This window comes from Momordica charantia (assembly GCF_013281855.1).
Source record: "Momordica charantia cultivar OHB3-1 chromosome 4 unlocalized genomic scaffold, Mcharantia_2.0 BLBB01000004.1, whole genome shotgun sequence".
NCBI lineage: Eukaryota > Viridiplantae > Streptophyta > Magnoliopsida > Cucurbitales > Cucurbitaceae > Momordica > Momordica charantia.
In genome coordinates this window covers 20,113,322-20,132,592 of record NW_028275162.1, presented here as the reverse complement: position 1 = coordinate 20,132,592, position 19,271 = coordinate 20,113,322, and the positions used below count along the sequence as shown (strand labels likewise).

The 19,271-nt window shown below is 32.9% G+C and overlaps 1 protein-coding gene across 1 annotated transcript; it reads left to right on the top strand.

The window, feature by feature from the left end:
- The first annotated feature begins 731 nt into the window (after positions 1-731).
- On the top strand, positions 732-1,436 carry LOC111020068 (uncharacterized). The gene has a single exon (XM_022296629.2). It carries the CDS (start codon positions 831-833, stop codon positions 1,266-1,268), a length of 438 nt encoding a protein of 145 aa, XP_022152321.1. The 5' UTR covers positions 732-830; the 3' UTR covers positions 1,269-1,436.
- Positions 1,437-19,271: the final 17,835 nt, after the last annotated feature.

Below are 19,271 nucleotides of genomic sequence, written 5' to 3'. Positions count from 1 at the left end.
GATACCAGTCAGCAACTAAAATATGTTTTCTATCTTCTTCCTCTTTTTTTTCTTTTCTTATAATTCCTTATAGAATCTCTCAATAGACATGCAATGAAAATTAAGAAGAGGAAGAGATTCATTTCTTTTTAGAAAAATCTGTGTACTTAGTTCACTTCGTTAACTTTTAACTTTAAAATTTTAATTTTATCCAATTAAATTTGAAAGGGGTGAAATTAGTGTCATTCATTTGATTGAGATCCCAATTTTAATGAAGGGCTTGATCTAATTGTGTGCATTGCTGTATAGGAGGTTATATTCGTAAGATTTTTATTTTTTTAGTTTTACAAACATGTGCCTAATCTATCTTTTTTAAATACGACATATATAGACAAATTCACAACCTTGTATTCCGATATAGATGTCTTAACCAATTAAGTTATGTTTAAATTGACTTGTTTAATCTACTAGAGTTATTATGGGTCGATTTATGTATAAGTTTTAAATTTTATTTTAAGAAGCTATTAAGTTTTTAAATTTATTCAAGTTGTAAGTCAAAATCTGATACATGAATCAAAAAACAAGATAAAAAACATGAATTTGTCCTAGATTGTCTACAAGGAGATGAATTTCTCCTTCTTTTCATAATATAGTTTTTAATTTTTTAAATTAATAATAATCTTCTTTATTTTACCTTTTTCTAATACTTTTTTTAAAAAAAAAATCCTCTTTTTGCACTTCCTTTCCTCTCTTGACAAAAACCCAATTTGACACTTCTCATCAGTCATTTCTCAGTCTTCCAAATTTTCTCTCTCCACTTTTCCTTTCTTCCTCCTCTCTTCCTCCAAAAAATGGCTTCACCGCCGATCACAGCCGTCGCCGCCATTCTCTTCGCCTTAATCCTCGCCGTCCTCCCGCCGGCGACTAGTTCCGACGACACCTGCCCATATCCCTGCTACCCTCCCCCCACCGGCACCGGCACCGGCGCTCCGGCCATCCCATCTCCGCCGTCACAAACGGGTTCCGGCTCTTACTCTCCTCCGGCGTACTACTCGCCGCCGGCTGCATATTACCCGTACAACCCGCCGCCGTCCGGCGGCAACAACTTCTACGGCGTCTCTCCGCCGCCGCCGGACCCGATTCTGCCGTACTTTCCTTACTATTTCAAGAAGCCTCCTCACCAATGGGCCGATGAATACGGTGGCGCCGCCGTCGCCGGACGCAAATCGGGGGTCGTGATCGCCGCCGTAACATTTGTATTTATCTCTCTCTTCTTTAGTTTGATGTAATGGAAAGCTAGCTGCTTTTCCCTTTTTAATTTAATGAATTAATTTTTTTTTTTATCTTCCCTTTCCCTCTTTCTTAAATTTGGAAGGCTAAATAAATATTATTTCTTAGTTTGTGAATTATGTGAATGTACTAAAAAAAAAAGGAATTATGAGGATTATATTCCTACATTCTAGAAATGTTTTAAGTCGTTTGTTTGTTTGTCTCTTTTTTTTCGGTCTCATTTTTTATTATTAAAATTTTAATTTGATTTGTAATATATCGGTAGTTTGAATTAAATCTGTCAATTTTATTAAATAAATCGACTCCATTTATTATTTATTAATGGAGAGATAAATTGGGATGGCAAATAGATTATGAGAGTGTATAAAAATATCTTTTAGCACATGCATTTGATATTTGGGAAATGATTAATTTTTGTAGGGAGTCAGTCAAATTTAACTTTAATGCTTTAATTTTTAATAAATTGAAGCTTCAATTAAGTATTCTAGATTAATTCATTTTCTGTGACTAAATTAAATTCTTATAACTTGGTGGGTAATTTTTGTGGGGGCTAATTTTTGTAATTGTGTTTGTGTTTATTTTGGTTAGTTTTGGACATTTAAAATGGGTTAGAAGTTTCTAGACCACTTGATTTTAGAATTAGTAACAATTATTTTTTTACTACTTTGCAAAATAAAAATAATAAAATTGAGAAATGTTTATCATTTTATCCCATTTAAAATCCTGATTATACAACGATGTTTAAATAATTTTTTAGTTTATCTTTAATATTCACCAACCTGAATCAATGTCTCTGTTTATGAGTTGTAAGTTCAACCTATTCTTTTATTTGTAATGTATTACAAAAAAAAAAAATACTTGATTGATCTTTTTTTTTTCAAAATTCATATTGTGGTTTTTTTAAAAATCCTAATTTTAAGTTTAAAAGATAGATAAGATACGGATTCGCGTATATTCATATGTTGAATTAGTAGTTGAAAGTTGACCCATTGTGATAGTTGATTTGGAAAAAGAAACAGAAACGAGAAAACTTAAAATGGAATGCTTAAATATCTAAAAGTTCCTTGTCTTAAAAAATTGTAAATAATTCTAAAAATATGTTAAAAGTTAAAAACATGAACATTAATAAAAACACACCTATCCTTTCAAAAATTAAAAGTAATGAGTAAGAAAAAAAAAGAAATCTAATATTATAGTAAAATTTTATCTTATCTAATATTAAGATAAGAACTTCTTCTGCCAACATGATCATTGCCCAGTAGGTAAAACAACTACTTCTTCCTTTTATGTCAGATGTTTAAACCGTACATTTATTGTACTAGAAAGAAGAGAAGATTTTCGCTATTAGTTGTTGAATGATGAGGGAGCTTCCTAATTTCAACATGTTTTTATTAGCTAACAAATTAATCATCTCCTTTTAAGCTTTGGAAAAGATGAAATAGAATTTTGTTCATCCCAACCTTTTAGTTTGGGAATCATCTTTTTGTACTTTGGGTTTGTGGGGGAGAGGTTCTCCTCGAAGGAAATAACTTTTGTTGGGAGCTATATTCTCCTATATATATATACATATATTTTAAAATATTTTATAACAAAAATAGTTTATGTTTTAACTAACAAAACTAGAGCATTAGAAAGATTTAAATAGATAATTGCAATGGACGAACTTGATTCTCGTCTCGTAATGTTGTCACCAAATCAATGAATTTAAATTAATAAGAAGTTAGGGTAATAGAAATAGCATTACACACTAAAGGGGTTGTATTCTAACTTCCAAATAAAATTTTTCTAAGGCATTTTTTTAATTAAAATTCTAGATATTAATTACTTGACTTTTTCAATGTTTTAACGTTTACATGAATGATACCACTTGAACTGTGCTATGTCCTATTGGGCTGCATTTTTTTTTGAAAGCTTCGTTAAGATCCACTGGGCTTACAAGAGCCCTCAAGTAGGCTTACAAATTATGGGCCGACTTTCTATCTGCATAACTTTCAGGCCCAATTTGAATTGGGCATTGAGATTTAAGCCCATTACCTACTTTTCCCAGGGATACACGGGAGTAATTATTTTTCAAATTTTGGAAGAAAATAGATTTTCGAATGTTAATTAACCGATTTACAATATCAAAGTTAATCAAGGTGATTTTCCATTTCAAACTCCCATCAATATGATGTTGTAAATAATGAGATTTTTATTAACATTGTGTGATTATTAATATTTTTATTTGTAAAATAACTAAACATTATGAACTTATTTTTTATACCATTAAAATACTATAACTATATTACTTAGGTTGGAATCATAGGTCAAAAAGTGTCATGTCACCTTGATGAGAGTGTAAAGATACTAAGTCTAGAGAATTCAACAACATATATAGATCTGCCACCTTTCTTGGCCAAGCCGACGAATACACGTCTGATAGTCGTACGTGCCTTCATAAAGGTTCGAGCCAACCAATATAGATTTCAACGGCCAACCTTCGAAAAGATGAGCCGATGATATGACACCACTCCTTGGTGCTCTTAGCCATTTTTTTGACAACACATGGTGATTTTTCGAACAACTGTAATCGTTGAGAAAGTGACATTCTTGGGTTGAAACTTATAAATGGAGAGTTGAGCCTCACTTTTTAGTTAGGCTATATGATTCCTCTCTTTGAGAATAGATCAAACTTAGATTGACTTGAACGTCATTGCAACCTTTTTCTCTCTATGTGCAGGTTCTGAGTGTTGATCGGTCTCTCTAGTCTGAGCTCTATGACGATTGTTGATGTAGGATTCAGCCGAGCTATAGCAGGTTGGCCACCTGGCAGCGAGGACGAGTCGATGAGGTGCGACCTTCAGCAAGAGAGACCTACAAAAGGAACAAACACTCCGACACTGAAGTTAGAAAGAACGTAAGCTACAATAAGTCAGTCTCGGAGCAGAATTGCGACTTACGCAAGGGGTGGAGTGTTCCTTTTATAGGTGGGAGGGCAAGGGGGGACAAGGTCGTTGTAACCGCTTCGACCAACAGTTATGGCTGTCGAGCCCCCAAGTCGAATGTCGGGCTTGAGGTCAGAGTCCTCAGGTTGGCTTGCACAGTTTTGGGCAAGTCTTCACAAATACTGGTGTTTAGCTCGGTACTAAGTCAGGTTGGTCTTCCTTACTAGCTTTGCTAACCGCCTTAGATGATATCAAATTGAGTTGTTAATCCACCTGTCATGGTGTATTTTTCCCTCCAACAATGATTATTTTCGTGATCAAACACCGTATGACCGTTAAATTATTTTCTAATACATAAAAGTATTGGTGTGAGATATAAAGTTTAATTAAATACATGTAATAGAGAAGAATCACCACAAACAATATTTGAGGTTGTTTGGTAACATTCATGTTTTTCGTTGTTTCGTTGTTTCATGTTTCTTATCTTTCGTTTTAAAGAAAATATTTAAAAAATTAAATTTAAAATGTAAAAATTTGGTTTCTTGTTTCTTATTCTTATTTTGTGGATAGATTTTATACTAACAAAACGTATAATTAAAATTAAAAAAAATATAAAATAACAATATCTATTATTTTATTAAAAATTAATTTTCACGTAAAATCTTGATTTTGTAGTTTAAACTTTGAGTGAAAAAAGATACAAGACACTGTTACCAAATACATTTTTCACCTTTTTTTTTGTTTTTTCTTAAAAATACAAGAAACGAGTACACAAGGAAATGGGAATCTTACCGATCTATCCTCTTAATTTATATAATTTTGCTAAATATATAATTTTGTTGGGAAAATTGACAAAATAAGTTTCCTGTAAGGCCTTCTCAAGTTTTTTAATCGCTCTTCTCAAAACACAAGTTTTCTAGTCATTGCTGACATCACCTACGCCAAATGACCTCCCATGCCCCTCCTTACCCTTTTAGGTTTTCCTCCCTTATTTCTCTTTTTCTTTATTTCTTCTGTCTACCTCCAGAAGACATGAGTTTTTTCTTGTTTACTCTACCATAAAAAAGAAACCTAAATCTCTCACCATTTTTTAAATAGCAGCCTCCATAGTTCGCGTGACCTTCAACAATCGCCGGCAACGGATGCATCAAAGCCGACGAGGGGGTCGTTCGTCAAAGAAAGAGGCTCAGGAGAGGAAGAAAGTTATGATGGGATGGGGAAGGAGATAGAGAGAGAGAGTTGAATAAGAGAAAGTTGAGAGAGAGAGAATTGAGCGAGAGAGACAATTGAGCGAGAGAGAGAAAACGAGAGATAAGTGAGCGAGAGCGAGATTGAGCGAGAAAAATTGGAGTGGAGATAAAAGAAATCTCAAATTTAAAATACTAAGCATTGAAGATTTTTTTAACTAAAATTTAAAATTATAATGGATTAATTTTAGTATATTCAAATTTGAAATTTAATTTAGATTTGTTTTCTTAATTGTTTTTTTCATTTTTAATTATTTGAACGAATCATTTGAAAAATTAACATAAATCTCTCCTTTAATATCTCTCCTAATTTTGATTAGGATTAAAATTCAAATTTATAATTTAATTAGGTAGTCCTCCTTTAATCGTGGAAGTATAAAAAAAAATCATGTTTTTTCCTTAATCTCCTCCTCATAAATCTGCTCCTTTAATCCTAAATTTAAAATTTAATTTAACTCAATTTGGTGGAGTAAAGAAAAAAAAAAGAAAAAGAAAACAATCCGTTTTTTCCTAACCATCCCCCATTTTTTTCGTTATTATCACCACTTCTTTACCTCTCTCTCGATCTCGCTCTCGTCTTTCTCGATCTCGCTCTGTCCTTCTCGATCTCACTCTATCGATGACGTCACTCTCGTTCTCGCTTTGTCCCTCTCTCTTCTCTCCCCTCCCTCCTCGACGCATTTGGTTTTGGTTTCATGGAGAAGAAGATAGTCCGTACAGGGACGTGCAAGAGATATAGAAGGAAAGTTTTTGAAATCTTGAAAATTTGATTTTAGAAAAGAGGATGAGAGAGTTGGGAAAAATAATAAGGAAATTTTTATCTTATTTCATATGAAAATTATTCTCTCCCTCTTTCTCGCCGCCGGCAATGTTGTCATCGTTCAACAATGTCGCCGGAGAGGCCACCAGGGAGGCGCAAGAGCTCGGGATGGAAGCAGCGGACGACAACCGAACGGGACCTCCACTCGTTGAATTCCTAGCGGAGACGCCAAAAACTGGTGTGTGTTGTGTAGAAATCACAGAGAAGATCAAGCAAATTTAAGAAATGGAGGAGAGAGGAGGAGAGAGGAGGAGAGAGAAGAGAGATGGAGTCTGGAAGAGAAAAAAAAGTAAGGAGGGGCATGAAATGTCATTTGACAAAGTATGTGATGCGAGTAGTTATTTTGTCAATTTTCCCAATTTTGTTCCTAAAGCTTTCTATCATTTTCAATTTTATCCGTATCTTTTACTTTTAACTTCCTTTTTTAAGTATTCTTCTCCTTGGTTCAATTATTGCACAATAAGAAATCGATCTATTGACTTTTAAGATGATAATAAATGCCATATCTAAGCATAGCTATGCTCAGATTGAAAAACATTGAATTTTTTAAATAAGTCCTTACTTTCACCAACAAAATTATAAATGTGGCGTGAAATATATTTAACTAACTAAGCTATAAATACCCTATCTTTTAGGTCTAATGATAATGCCCGACCCACTCATAAAGTAAAAGACCTACTCACTTCCTATAACCTAACTTTGAATTATATCTTACCTAAAACGACTCGTTTTTCCATAAAATGAAATAAGTAGAAATGCTGCTATACTAACCACTAACAATAAAGTATCATCCTAAAATTTACATGTCATCCTTCTTTTACATTTCTGATAGCAAGGACATTGACGGGAAAGAAAAAACTATATATATAGTGTATATTTTTCCCCGAACTTATTTTTGATCATTTCTCATCCTCAATCAAGGACCGAAAATTACAACATTTGATGATAGACCAACATTAAATATTGAGGGGGTGTGACAAAGGACTAGCAAGAGTAAAGTAGATGAAAAAGATGTGAAACTAATAGCAATATTGAGAATGGCCCACAATTGAAAAAGAGAAGCAAAATCTACTTAAATGCTTTCAAATTCATTTCTTTTTCCTTTCTAACCCACAAATTTGTTGGATTGTATTTGGACCAGCTTGGCCACCCATCACCCTATTGCTCTCTCCCACGTGCTATGCTGTGGTGGTTCAATTATGCAATGCATTTGGATTTCCACACCCAATAAAAAAAAAAGGAACTTCATGATTGGAACATGTAATTTAATCAAGTTTTTGTAGATCTTTCATTGGAAGTTGATTGATTAAACCTAAACTCCATTTCATGAGAATATATTTTTTTCAGTCCATTTTAGATATGTGGGGTTTTGTTCGAATTGGTCGGGATTACGGGTCTGACTATCAATCTAGTAACAATTTTTTTACAACGATAGGCGGTAGAGTGGGAGATTGAACATTCGACAACTTTATGGAAGATAATGAACGAGTATCTTATCAACTATTAACACTAATTACAAAAATAGAATGTAGGACTATTATTATTATAGTCCAGTGATTAATGAATTTTTAAAGAAATTTTATATTTGCAATTACTTTTTTTTAATGCAATATTCGTAATTACTTTAATAGAAATACATATTTAGAAATATTTTCTAAAATTAAAAAGCTGTCCAATCAAAATTTTCTTGAAAAAAATATGATAATTATTATTAATTAGATTTTTTCTAATGGTGATAGTTTAAAATTTTTAAGTATAACAATAATTTAACATGGTATAAAAGAGTTAATTAAGGTGATCATAAAATTTTGTATCCCTGTAATTAAGAGTACAACTTAAAATAAAATAAAATAAAAAGAAAGAAATCACATAGACCAAGTCAATTCTAATCACTTTGTGCACAAAATGTCAATCAATTCGGTTTCATATAGAAACTATTTCAATTGGTTTGGTTTTGGTTGGATGTTTTAGTCAGCTTCATTTACAAATATTGTTTCCAATTATCTCATTTCATATCAATAATCCACCATTTGAATCAACTCGTCGAATCAAACTAATACCTAAAACAAGCTGTACGTGAGTTCGAACTTTTTTTGTCAACAAAATAAGTTTATCGAATTAAATTACCTCATACCCGAAAAACTTAACTTGATAATAAGTTGGAGTATACAGGCATATATGAATGGTTAAATATCAACGGAAGATCATGTCAAATTATAATTCAAAAGTATCGAACATAAACTTCGACATGCATCGTATTTAATATTTTATACCGGATTTGTTGAATTAATAATAGAGGACTTTAAGTTTGTACAGTTGATACAGGCATTTGATGTAACTTGTTTTGTGAATGTAAAGAAAAAGGTATGGTGTGTGCATGTGGGCAGGAGAGTTTCGTTTAAAGAGGGCCACTTTCAACAGAGATTGAAAAGGGAGCTGATCATGAATCTCAAAAAGAAAGGAAAAGAAAAAAAAAAGTGGTGCCAATAAGAAATGAGAAGTAGGACTATCGAAAAAAATTATTGGAGGAGACTGCCATAATGTTCCGGGTAGTTTTATACTCATTGGATATGCAATAGAGAAACTACAAAAGTGTTTCGAATCTGCATTCACAACCATATTGTTGTGAAATCTTAGGGTTAGATGGGAATCAATATTAAATGGGGAGTAAATGACATTATAAGAATTAAAAACATGATGATAATCTCTTGCTTTGGTAATGTTAACGTTATTAATAAAAAAAAAGTGAAGTTGATGGGATACAATGTTACATCTAATCTTTTACGACAACTGACGGTCTCATTTGTTTGATCGCAGAATTGATCAAGCTTGGAATCCGTAAAGTTCGGATGAGGTATACCGAAGTTTGAAGCACCTGAAAACAAGATTAATACTACGACAAGCAAGTCAATACATAATCTGATCTATTACTCACCGAGAAAATAGTTTCGTGTGTCATACGTGGGAGGTGGGAATCTCTATTTATAGAGATGAACTCCGACAGCTTTCCAACGACTCTGCGATATCTCAGGAAATGTGGTTTGTTGTTGGAGAACATCTTTGTTGTATTCGCGCCTGCGAGTGTTCTTGAAGGTCGGCTCGTACCTGGTAAAAATCGGGCCGATAGACAATACGTAGCTCGACTTGGTTAATAACTTCCGAGCTACCAATACTTGTATGCTCCCTGAAAAGGTGTGGCTAAATCTTCTTATTATTCTGTAAAAGATTACCTATAATATCAACATGCAGCAAGCGATAAATCACCTCCAACATCACTCAATAAATTTTCTTGCATCTGGACGTGACGAAAACTCTCATTGAGATGTGGAAAATCAAAAAGAGTAAAATTATAGTATGTGTTGTCATGACTTAGTTTGTCACGAGGGATCTCTCACTATGTTTCTCTCTCTCTCTCCTAATCCACCATTAATGGTGAGTGTGTGTTTTGGTCCCTCGACCTGGCCCAGCTTGTGTCAGTGGTTCACCCTACACGAGCCATCACCTCTCTCTCTCTTGCTCTCTTTTTCAGAATGTGGGATTGATTAGTTGTTTGTATGGAAGTATTATTTATGAGCTGCAATGGCTTTGAATAGTTTTGGTCCTCATCCAAGATATTCACATGCATTGTTATCCTTATTTTGTCCATATATCTTGTCTTCAAACTAAAACCACTTTATTTCTGGTCTAATTCAATCATTCTACCTGGCTTGCAAGTGTAGAAACATAGTAAAAGAAAGAAATTAATGAGCGAGTAGCCAAATTCAACTGGAGCGTTTCGTGAATCTAACTAAGAAACAGAGATGGAGAGGAAGAAGATTTGTATCTTTTTTTTTTTTGAGTTTAACAAACATGGTTGTTTAAACTTCGACTCTAAAGGATATATGCTTTAGTAAGTTGAACTGTGTATCAATTTAACTAAACCTCTTCCTCTTTTCGATGGGCTAATGATAATATTATTACTATACCAATATTCATAGAATTTCATTCAAAATCAATTGATGATAAGAGGAGTAGTAATCTTGATGTGGGATCCTTAACATGCCCCCGATCAAGGTAGTGGCTCTTTTGGGCTCACTAATGTTTGGGCTCGTTTGGTAACGTTCATAATTTTGTTTCTTCACTTTTAATAAAGAAAAATGATTTGCATAGCTCAAACATTCATGAATTCAAGTATGATAAAACAATTTTTTTTGTTTATGTTGTGAAACAAATTTGGAAATGGAAACAAGAAAGGAGAAACTTGTTTTGGTTGTTTCTAAAATTTATATAAAATTTTGAGAATGTAACCAAAATGAGAATAAGAAATATGGTTAGTTGTAAAATGGTTAGATTTTCAAGAAAATTGGAAACGAGAAATAAGAAAGGGGAACGTTACCAAACGAGCCATTTGTGACCACATCCTATTTCTCGATCGGATGCTTGTTTGAAAACCAAATTTCTATGTGGTGTTGAGAGTAGCCAAGAGTAGGTTGTGTAAATATAACTCGCATCTCAGACTTTTTTCCTCTCATTTATAGGGAAGTCTTCTTGAGTTTAGTTTAGGTGGATCGGTCCTCGTTGGGTGGTCCAGCTTGGTTAGTTTGGATCCGATGGTTCAACCTCATTGACTCGATTCACGTTGCTTCTTTGGCCTCATTTCAAATGATGATAATTTCACTGGTAGCATTGTTGAAATTGAATGGTAAATTGGTGAATGTTTTTACACGAGGGGAACCTTTTTCAATATAATGTGAAAATATCTACCCACGAACTTGATTATTTATTTATTTTATTTTTTGACATGGGTTTCGATAAATCAAAAAATCCACCAAGTAAGATATTAACATAACACACATAATATATTATCCAAATAAAAAAGATAATTAGCTTTGCTCACATTATATTGATCTTGCCCCCAACGCATCATCATATTTTAGCCAATTAAAAGAAAAAATTTGTAAAATAGTTTATAAAACAATTAATGAATTTTCTCCTATAAATAGAAAGAACAAAATATCAATTGCCTTTCATAGATTTAAGTTTAATTAATGAAGATTTTTTCTGGCTCTCCTTTTTTTTTTAGTTAAGTATATTATAAAATAAAGAAATCTCAAAGCCTAAGATTTAGAACATTAGACATTAAGAATGAAAATTGATCCTCACCAACAAAGCAAACAAAAGCGAGTGAAAAAAAAAGCATAGGTCTATAACAAGTATCAGTATTAGAAAACAAAATATTAAAACCGAGGAAAAATCATACTTGAATAAGAATTAATTACATAGAAGGGATACATTATCGATATTTTGTAGTTTCTTCCACAACTTTCATACAAACAATCGTATTGAAATCTCATTGCTAATTTGAACACCAACTCAACTAGTCAAAGCATCCGATAACTGCACCTCATCAAGAAAAAAATAAAAAATATATTATTATTATTATTATTATTATTATTAATCAAATTAGCTAAGTATATAATGGTACAATTGTCCTTCATGCGTGTGTGTATATATAATAGAATACAGAATATATCCACCCGCACGAGGACGACATAGGATGCTCATTCTTGTTGCCCCATTTTTTTTCCACAACCTTTTGTTACACATAATTCATTATTCAAGTTCCTTTGTGAAGGCCTTTTTCTTCTTTTTAAATTTCATATATAATTTATGTTACTATGTTCGGATATTATTTCATCAACAAATCTCTCTATTCTTCTTTTATTGAAGATATATTTTAAACGAGTCATTAATCTAATAGTTTAATCTTTTGGGTCTCATATTTATTTTACATGATAGTGGATAGGAGAACATAGAAAATTACCAAAGCGAGCATAGTTTAGTGTTAATTGATATATATCTTCATCCAGAAATTTGTGATTTTGATCCTCCACATCAACTTAGAAAATTTTAAGTTCACGACATTCTAAAGTTGTCCGCTTCTTCATATTAGGAGATTATGTATTAGAGCTTGTAAAATCAACTAAATATCCAAACTCATACCAAGTCAATAATAGTACATATCGCATAGACTAATAATTATCAATAGTTAAGAAATGTTTTGATGCAACTAGCATGTCATATGGAGCATAAAATCATCAATAAAGAAAATGTTTCCATGTGACTATTTATAGTTTACGAATCACCCTATCAATATTGTTATGAGGTAAAATTAAGGTGCCGCGTATTATGATATAAGCTGAGCGCATCGATTTTGGGGTTGAGTGTACCTTGGACGATCCGTATGAAAGATAGCCAGCGAGCAGGGTCCTGACACCATGTACCAAAACCATGATACATTTTAGAAGATTGGCCAAGACGCCGTCACATCTCCCACCCACGACACACAAGAAAAAGAAGGATGTCGGTGATTCCCACGACTCCTAAGTGCAGCATACCTACCTGAAGTGCCTACCCCACACTTAAGGGAGAAGTCTCTCTTTCCATATATAAGGAAGAGAGCAACCCTAATTAATGTAAGTTGACTTTCCTACACAACTCCTCGTGAGAATACGCACACAATTTTAAGCAGATTCTCACTCTCAAAATTACTATCCTTCTACTCTATTTGTTCCATACGGTCGGTATACTCTCAACTTGAGTTTTAACTTGAGTATTCGAGTGCATTCAGTAAAGCACCACATCAGTGCTAGCACCACATACGTGACACTTACACAATGATTGTCCAGAAATCAGCATCTAACGAATCTAACGAATATAAAATAAAGGTGTACTCGTGCTATGGTACATAGAACAACACAAACCCATAAAATACAATAGATCTTTTGCAACTAGTATATATTTTGTTGAGAGAGCATCATGATATCATCAATACTAAAGAAAGGCTTTTGTGTAACGAGAGTATGGTACATAGAGCGCGATATCGTCAAATAAGAAAGAGTTTTGTGCACAGAAAGGAACAAAACAAATCATGATGAATAATTTCTAATAGTACACTGATGAATCATATTTACACATAAAAGATAAAGGTACCATTGCTCAGCTTTATAACCCCATTCATCTTTCCAATAAAACAGTGAGTGGGGTTACAAACCCTACTTTTACAAAGGTAAAAGAAAATTAAATTAAATTAAAAGACTTGGGACCTTAGAAAAAATGGGTGTACAAAAAACTCCATTTTTGGGGCTCTCCCTCCAATTACTTACCTTTTTCTTCTGTATTCAAAGCAAAAAGATGAACAAAGAGATTGAGCTTTAAAATCCAAACACACTCTGCCAAAGTTGGGTCAAGTCCCCACCTGATGCAGCCTGCAGAATTTATATAAGGATTTGATCCCTATCCCTTTCTTCCTTTCGTTCCGATCTCTCTCTCGTTGGAATTAATTGAGAAATTAAATGAAAACGATTGTTGTGTCGTGGTTGAGCTATGAACAATTTCGACACGACCATAGTACTAAATCATATGTATGCCGGTTTGCTCCCCAAAATTAACACAATTCGAAACTCAGGCGTGCACTTGTCGGAGTCGGATGAAATTGAAGAACACGCTCAAATTTTTTTTCAAAAGCATAATCTTCATTGTTAGCATCGGAAAACTCGAGTTATTTTAAAAAGGGAAAAGAAAAAAACGTTTTAACTTTATTAATTAAAATATTGCAAAACAAAATTAATTAATTAATTAAGTAATGTTCAAATAATTAATAAGAAATAAAACGTTTTTCCAAAAACATTAAAGAGGTATTTATTTTACTTTTTTCAATACACTTTATCATTTACAACATCTTTGATTGGCTATATATATATAGTTTCGGTTTTTAATATATATCTCATTCTTCAATTATCTTTTTTTTTCCTTTTAAAATTTCAACTTTTTACCTGTTTATATATGTAAAGTTTTTTGGGTGGAGTTCTTACTGTTAATGATATTTAGAAAGCATGATTACGTGAAAGTTTAGTACAAGAAGGTTTTAATGAATTTGTTTTCTTTACTCCATTTGAAGATGAGACTTGTGAGGTGGGTAAGCTTAATGGTAGTGGCAGATGTCGAATTTTCATTTATCCAATTTCTGTTAAAATTTAGAAGAAAATAATTCAGCAGTATACAATTTTAAAATTCCTAGATTAGTTAAATTATTAATCCAATACATTTTATAAATGTGATTTACGATTTCTCATGTTATGAAATTGCGCATATATTAAACTTTATTAAGTGGCAAATCCAAAACTTCAGGTTAGTGTCACAAATTTAATTTGTAAAAAAATAATTTAAGTATAAATATATTTGTTGGGAGGCTGAGACACCAACTTTGGAAGGCTTAGCTGTCTCACTAAAGAAGGACGCTAGGCATGCCTAGCTAGCACGTTGTGCGAGAGAAAACTGCTTGCTAACTCCTTTAAGGATTTAAAGAGCTAATAAGTAAGGTATATTTTCAGGCAAACCTGGGATATATGTTGCTTGATTCAAAACTCAAAAAAGTGTGGTAAGAAATATGACAAATCATTTTTCATTACCCTAAGTTTATTTGGAGAAAGCACTCAAGATTGTTATAAAAAAGTTTAAGTGGTGTACCAAATAAAGAATCAACTAAAATCAGTTGCAATTCAAGGTTTTACGAGACTTGGACTTGAGGGTTTTAGTTGTCGCTCTAGATCACTAGTCTTTCAATATATATAATTTCTAAAGTTAGTTCCCACCTAAAGTAAAGAATGTTGTATTTAAGAGAAATTTAGTTATTTTCTCTTTATAACAATACTAGTAGTAAATAATAAAAATTCTCCCCATTTTAGTAAAATAAACTCAGCATCATTAAAAATGTCATTAAATTAAGTAGGAGAGATATGAGAAATATGATTGTAAAGATTTAAGTTCTATAAAAGAGTATATTCTCTACCGTCAAACGAAGTCTTATCTCTTAAAAAGAAAAATGAATGTCATAAAGAATGTGTTGAAACAACAAACAACGAAAATATTTTTCAGTTTGTTATATTGCTTTTAGAATGCAATGTTAACAAATATAAAGCTCATCTAGTTGTTATGGTTTTAATTCTTAAGGCTGACATTAATTTTTAGAGATCTATGACTTCTCGAAAGGTTCTTTCAAATAAATTACAATACTTATAACTTTTTTGAGTTATGTCAGATGAATATAAAGATTGGTTTCTTAAATTGTATAATTTATGAAATCAATAAACTTGTATATTTTGGAGACTTTTGATCTAGTAACACAAAGTTTCAAAAGGTTTTATATTTATTTGTGATCTCAATGAAGAATTTTTTATATGTGATTTCATAATATTCATTACATGGTGATATTATCACATGTAATATTGGACGGTAATAAGAATAATAATTATGAATTACAGGTTTAGTGGGAGTACATTTATTTTTCTAGTATAATATGTCTGCGACATAATAAAGGCTTTGTTAGAGGATGAAAACTTGCATGAACATATCTCTTTTATATTGTGAAATGATATTGTAAGATCAATCTCAAGTAACATTGAGAATTCACAAAAGAACCATGTTGAAAGGTATTGCAAGTTCTCTAACATAAAGATTTATGGATATTGAAATCACTAGTGGAGACAAGCTCATTTTCAATAAAGATCCCTTGAATAATAAAGTAAAAAAAAAAAAAAAAATCATACTTCAAATCTATATGCTTCAGTTGCAGTATTCATATCAAGAATGAAAGGCAAGTCTTGATAACTTTTAATTGGATCTAAAGAGTTATAATGTGTTAAAAAAAAAAAGGTTACATGCTCACTCATCAAAATCATATTGATTAAAGATCATAAGACTATTTGATTTTGATAATTTGAGTTGCCATCTAGATCCACCGTTGAAGTTATATTCACTAAGAGTTTAAAGGATACTACTATTTGGTAAAGAGTCACTTTAGTCCCTTTAACCACTAAAGTTTGTGTTTATAGCATTTTGTATGTGGCAACGAACTTAAAAATATGGTTGCAAATTTTGTCATTAGGTTGTTTTGACAAAAATATGTATTTTTCCATATTACAGCAATAAAAGCTTTTGTATGAATATTTAAGTTTCAATTGATAAAGAAAATTCAGAGTATTTTTGTTTAAAGAAATGCAACTCCATCATTGCGAATCCGCTGATTAAGGACTTTCACAAAAGTTTTACAAGCATAGTGCTCATTGAGATGTGAAAATTATGGTATGTCAGTTGAGTGAGAGTTTGTGTTTTCTTAAATTAGACACGTGGTTTTCTTTTCTGCAGAATAAAGAAGATGATTTATTTTATTACTATGAATGATTTTATTTCTAAATGTAGTTTAACATAAAGCTATAAAACATAAATTTTGATCTCTTTAAAGAATAAAGCTGGACCAGTTGAAAATATACATCTTTAGATCACATTACATGTAATTCTCATGCTGCTCTTTCACACTTGATCCATGTCATTGAGTATATTTGGTGTGGTGATCTTCGAAGGTTGAGTCGCAACTATACATGTGACAGAAGCCACTTTGGTTCTTTATCGATATGCGAGATGGACCAGATTGCTATTAAAGGGAAGTTTATTTTAATAGCATTGAGTTGTGCACTAAAGAATAAACTAATATACTTGCTAGTAAATAAAATTGTTACCCACGTGGGAGATTGTTGGAATTAATTTAATAATTAACTCATATGTGGGTAACAAATTAAAGAGCAATTATATTTGAATTATTTAATGGGCATATGAGTGATCTTGATCATGGGCCATAACTTCTCATTTAGTGGTGTGACTTGCTAAGTAGAGACCAACCCATTAATCTTAAGGATTATGGGAAACCCTAGGATTAACCTATAAATATATGGTTATAATCCACAGTACACTATGTTTCTTGAACACTATGCTTTTTTAGCCTCCTATTCCCCATCAGTTGAGAAAGACCACAAACACTACAAGAATTTAGAGTTTCGGCGACGACAATTTTCGTCGCTAAAAGGTAAAATTTCGTCCCCGAAAGTCTTTGGCGACGAAAACGTGTCGTCGCCAAAATCGTCGCCGTTGTCCTGTCGCCAGAGGGTTTCGGCGACGAAAATAGATTTGGTTGCCGAAAACATCTTCGGCGACCAAATACGTAGTCGTCTCCGAAGATATCTTCAGCGAAGATATTCAATTGGTCGCAGAAGGCATCTTCGGCGACGACTTAAATTTGGTCGCCGAAGACACCTTCGGCGACCAAATCTCTTCTGGTCGCTGAAGGTAATAACCTTCGGCGACCAAATCTGTTTTCGTCTCCGAAGGTGTATTTTTTTTTTAAATTATTTTCTTTTCTTTTCTTTTTTGTTCAATAATAAACCTAAATACCATAGATTGAAAAATATATAAAACTTATAATATTAAATAAAATTTAGTTTTACAAAAAGTATAAGAAGTTCATACAAACAAAAATTAAACAACAAGAAGTTCATACATACAAGAAGTTTCAAAATAAAAAACATAAACATAATGACCCTATATCATCAACTTCTTCACCAGAGATAATCAACTTTTCAGAAGCTTTCGATACAGAAATCAAACGAACCTGAAAAAATAAATAACAAATATACATGTTAACAAATACTTCCACAAGTTAACTTACCACCTATATTCAAACAAACTTCCAATTCTAACTCATTCCACATAACAAACTAATTGCACATGTCATGAACTAAAAATGTTATTCTCACTTCATATGCATGAACTCAAAGTACGTATTAAAAGTAAACTCATTAAAACAACTTTCAAATTCACAAAAACTTACTCTCACTAAGTCTAAGAAACATGCACACAAACTCTATCACAATTCACTTAAAAATCAACAACGTTATCCAAAAACACTTAATAACTCAACACTTCAAACAAACTCACCACTCCCATTCAAACAAACCTTCAATTCTAACTCATTCCACATGTCAAACAAAAAATTCAAGTTTTGCACATGCCATGAACCAAAAATGTTATTCAAGCTTTGCATGCATGAACTCAAAGTAAGTAGTAAAAGTTAACAAAAACTCATGAAAACAACTTTCAAATTCACAAAGCTTACTCTCACCAATTCTAAAAAACATTCTCACAAACTCGATCACAATTCACTTAAAATTCAACAACGTTATCCAAACACACTTAATAAGGACCCCCCCCCCCCCCCCCCCCACCCCAACATTCTCAAATATTCAAAGCTAATAAAAACTCTCCCAAACAAACTTAAAATGCACAAAACTTAGTCTCACTATCAAAACACACACACAACTCTCTCATGTCCATATAACTCTCATTAACTTCAATTCAAATTATACAAACTAAAGGAAAGGTACGTATAAAACCCCACAAAGTTAAGAAAAACTAATCTTCAAACTTCAAATTCTCAAAACTTGCTTTTATTATGTAAAACATCAACAATCACCAATTCATTTCACAGATTCAACAAAATCATCCAAAACCACATTATACATGACCTAAATAAGTATATTATAATATTAAAAAATTAACATAAATAAAGTGGAAAAATTACCTTAGGGTGTCAGGCGGCGGCGGACGAGCGGCGGCGACAGGCGGGCAACGGCGGGCGCAGCGGACGGAGGTGCAGCGGTAGCAGGCGGTGGAACCGAAAAGGAGTAACCCAAAAGTCTAGAAACGGTCGGATCAGAGGCGGACGGTGGGCTGGAGCGGGCGGACGGCGGGGCTGGAGCAAGCGGCGACGGTCGGCGACGCATTTTAAAGTGGTCGCCAAAGGTCCACATTTCGTCTCCGAAAGGTAATTCAAATTTACCCTTTGGCGACGAAATCAGGATTTCGTCACTGAAAAGACCCGCCAAAAAATTAAATAAACTACTTTCGGCGACGAAATAGAAAATTGGTCGCCGAAAGTTGCTTTTGGCGACCAATTATATGTTTAGTCGCCGAAACCACTTTAGGTTTCAGCGACGAAACTTGTCTTTCGTCGCCGAAAGCTGAGCTTCGGCGACGAAATATGTAATTGGTCGCCGAAGGTCAATCCAGAACCTTTGTCGAGGTTCTGGAACGTACGCATTCGACGACGATTTTAGAAAATCGTCGCCGAAGGTCTAGTTT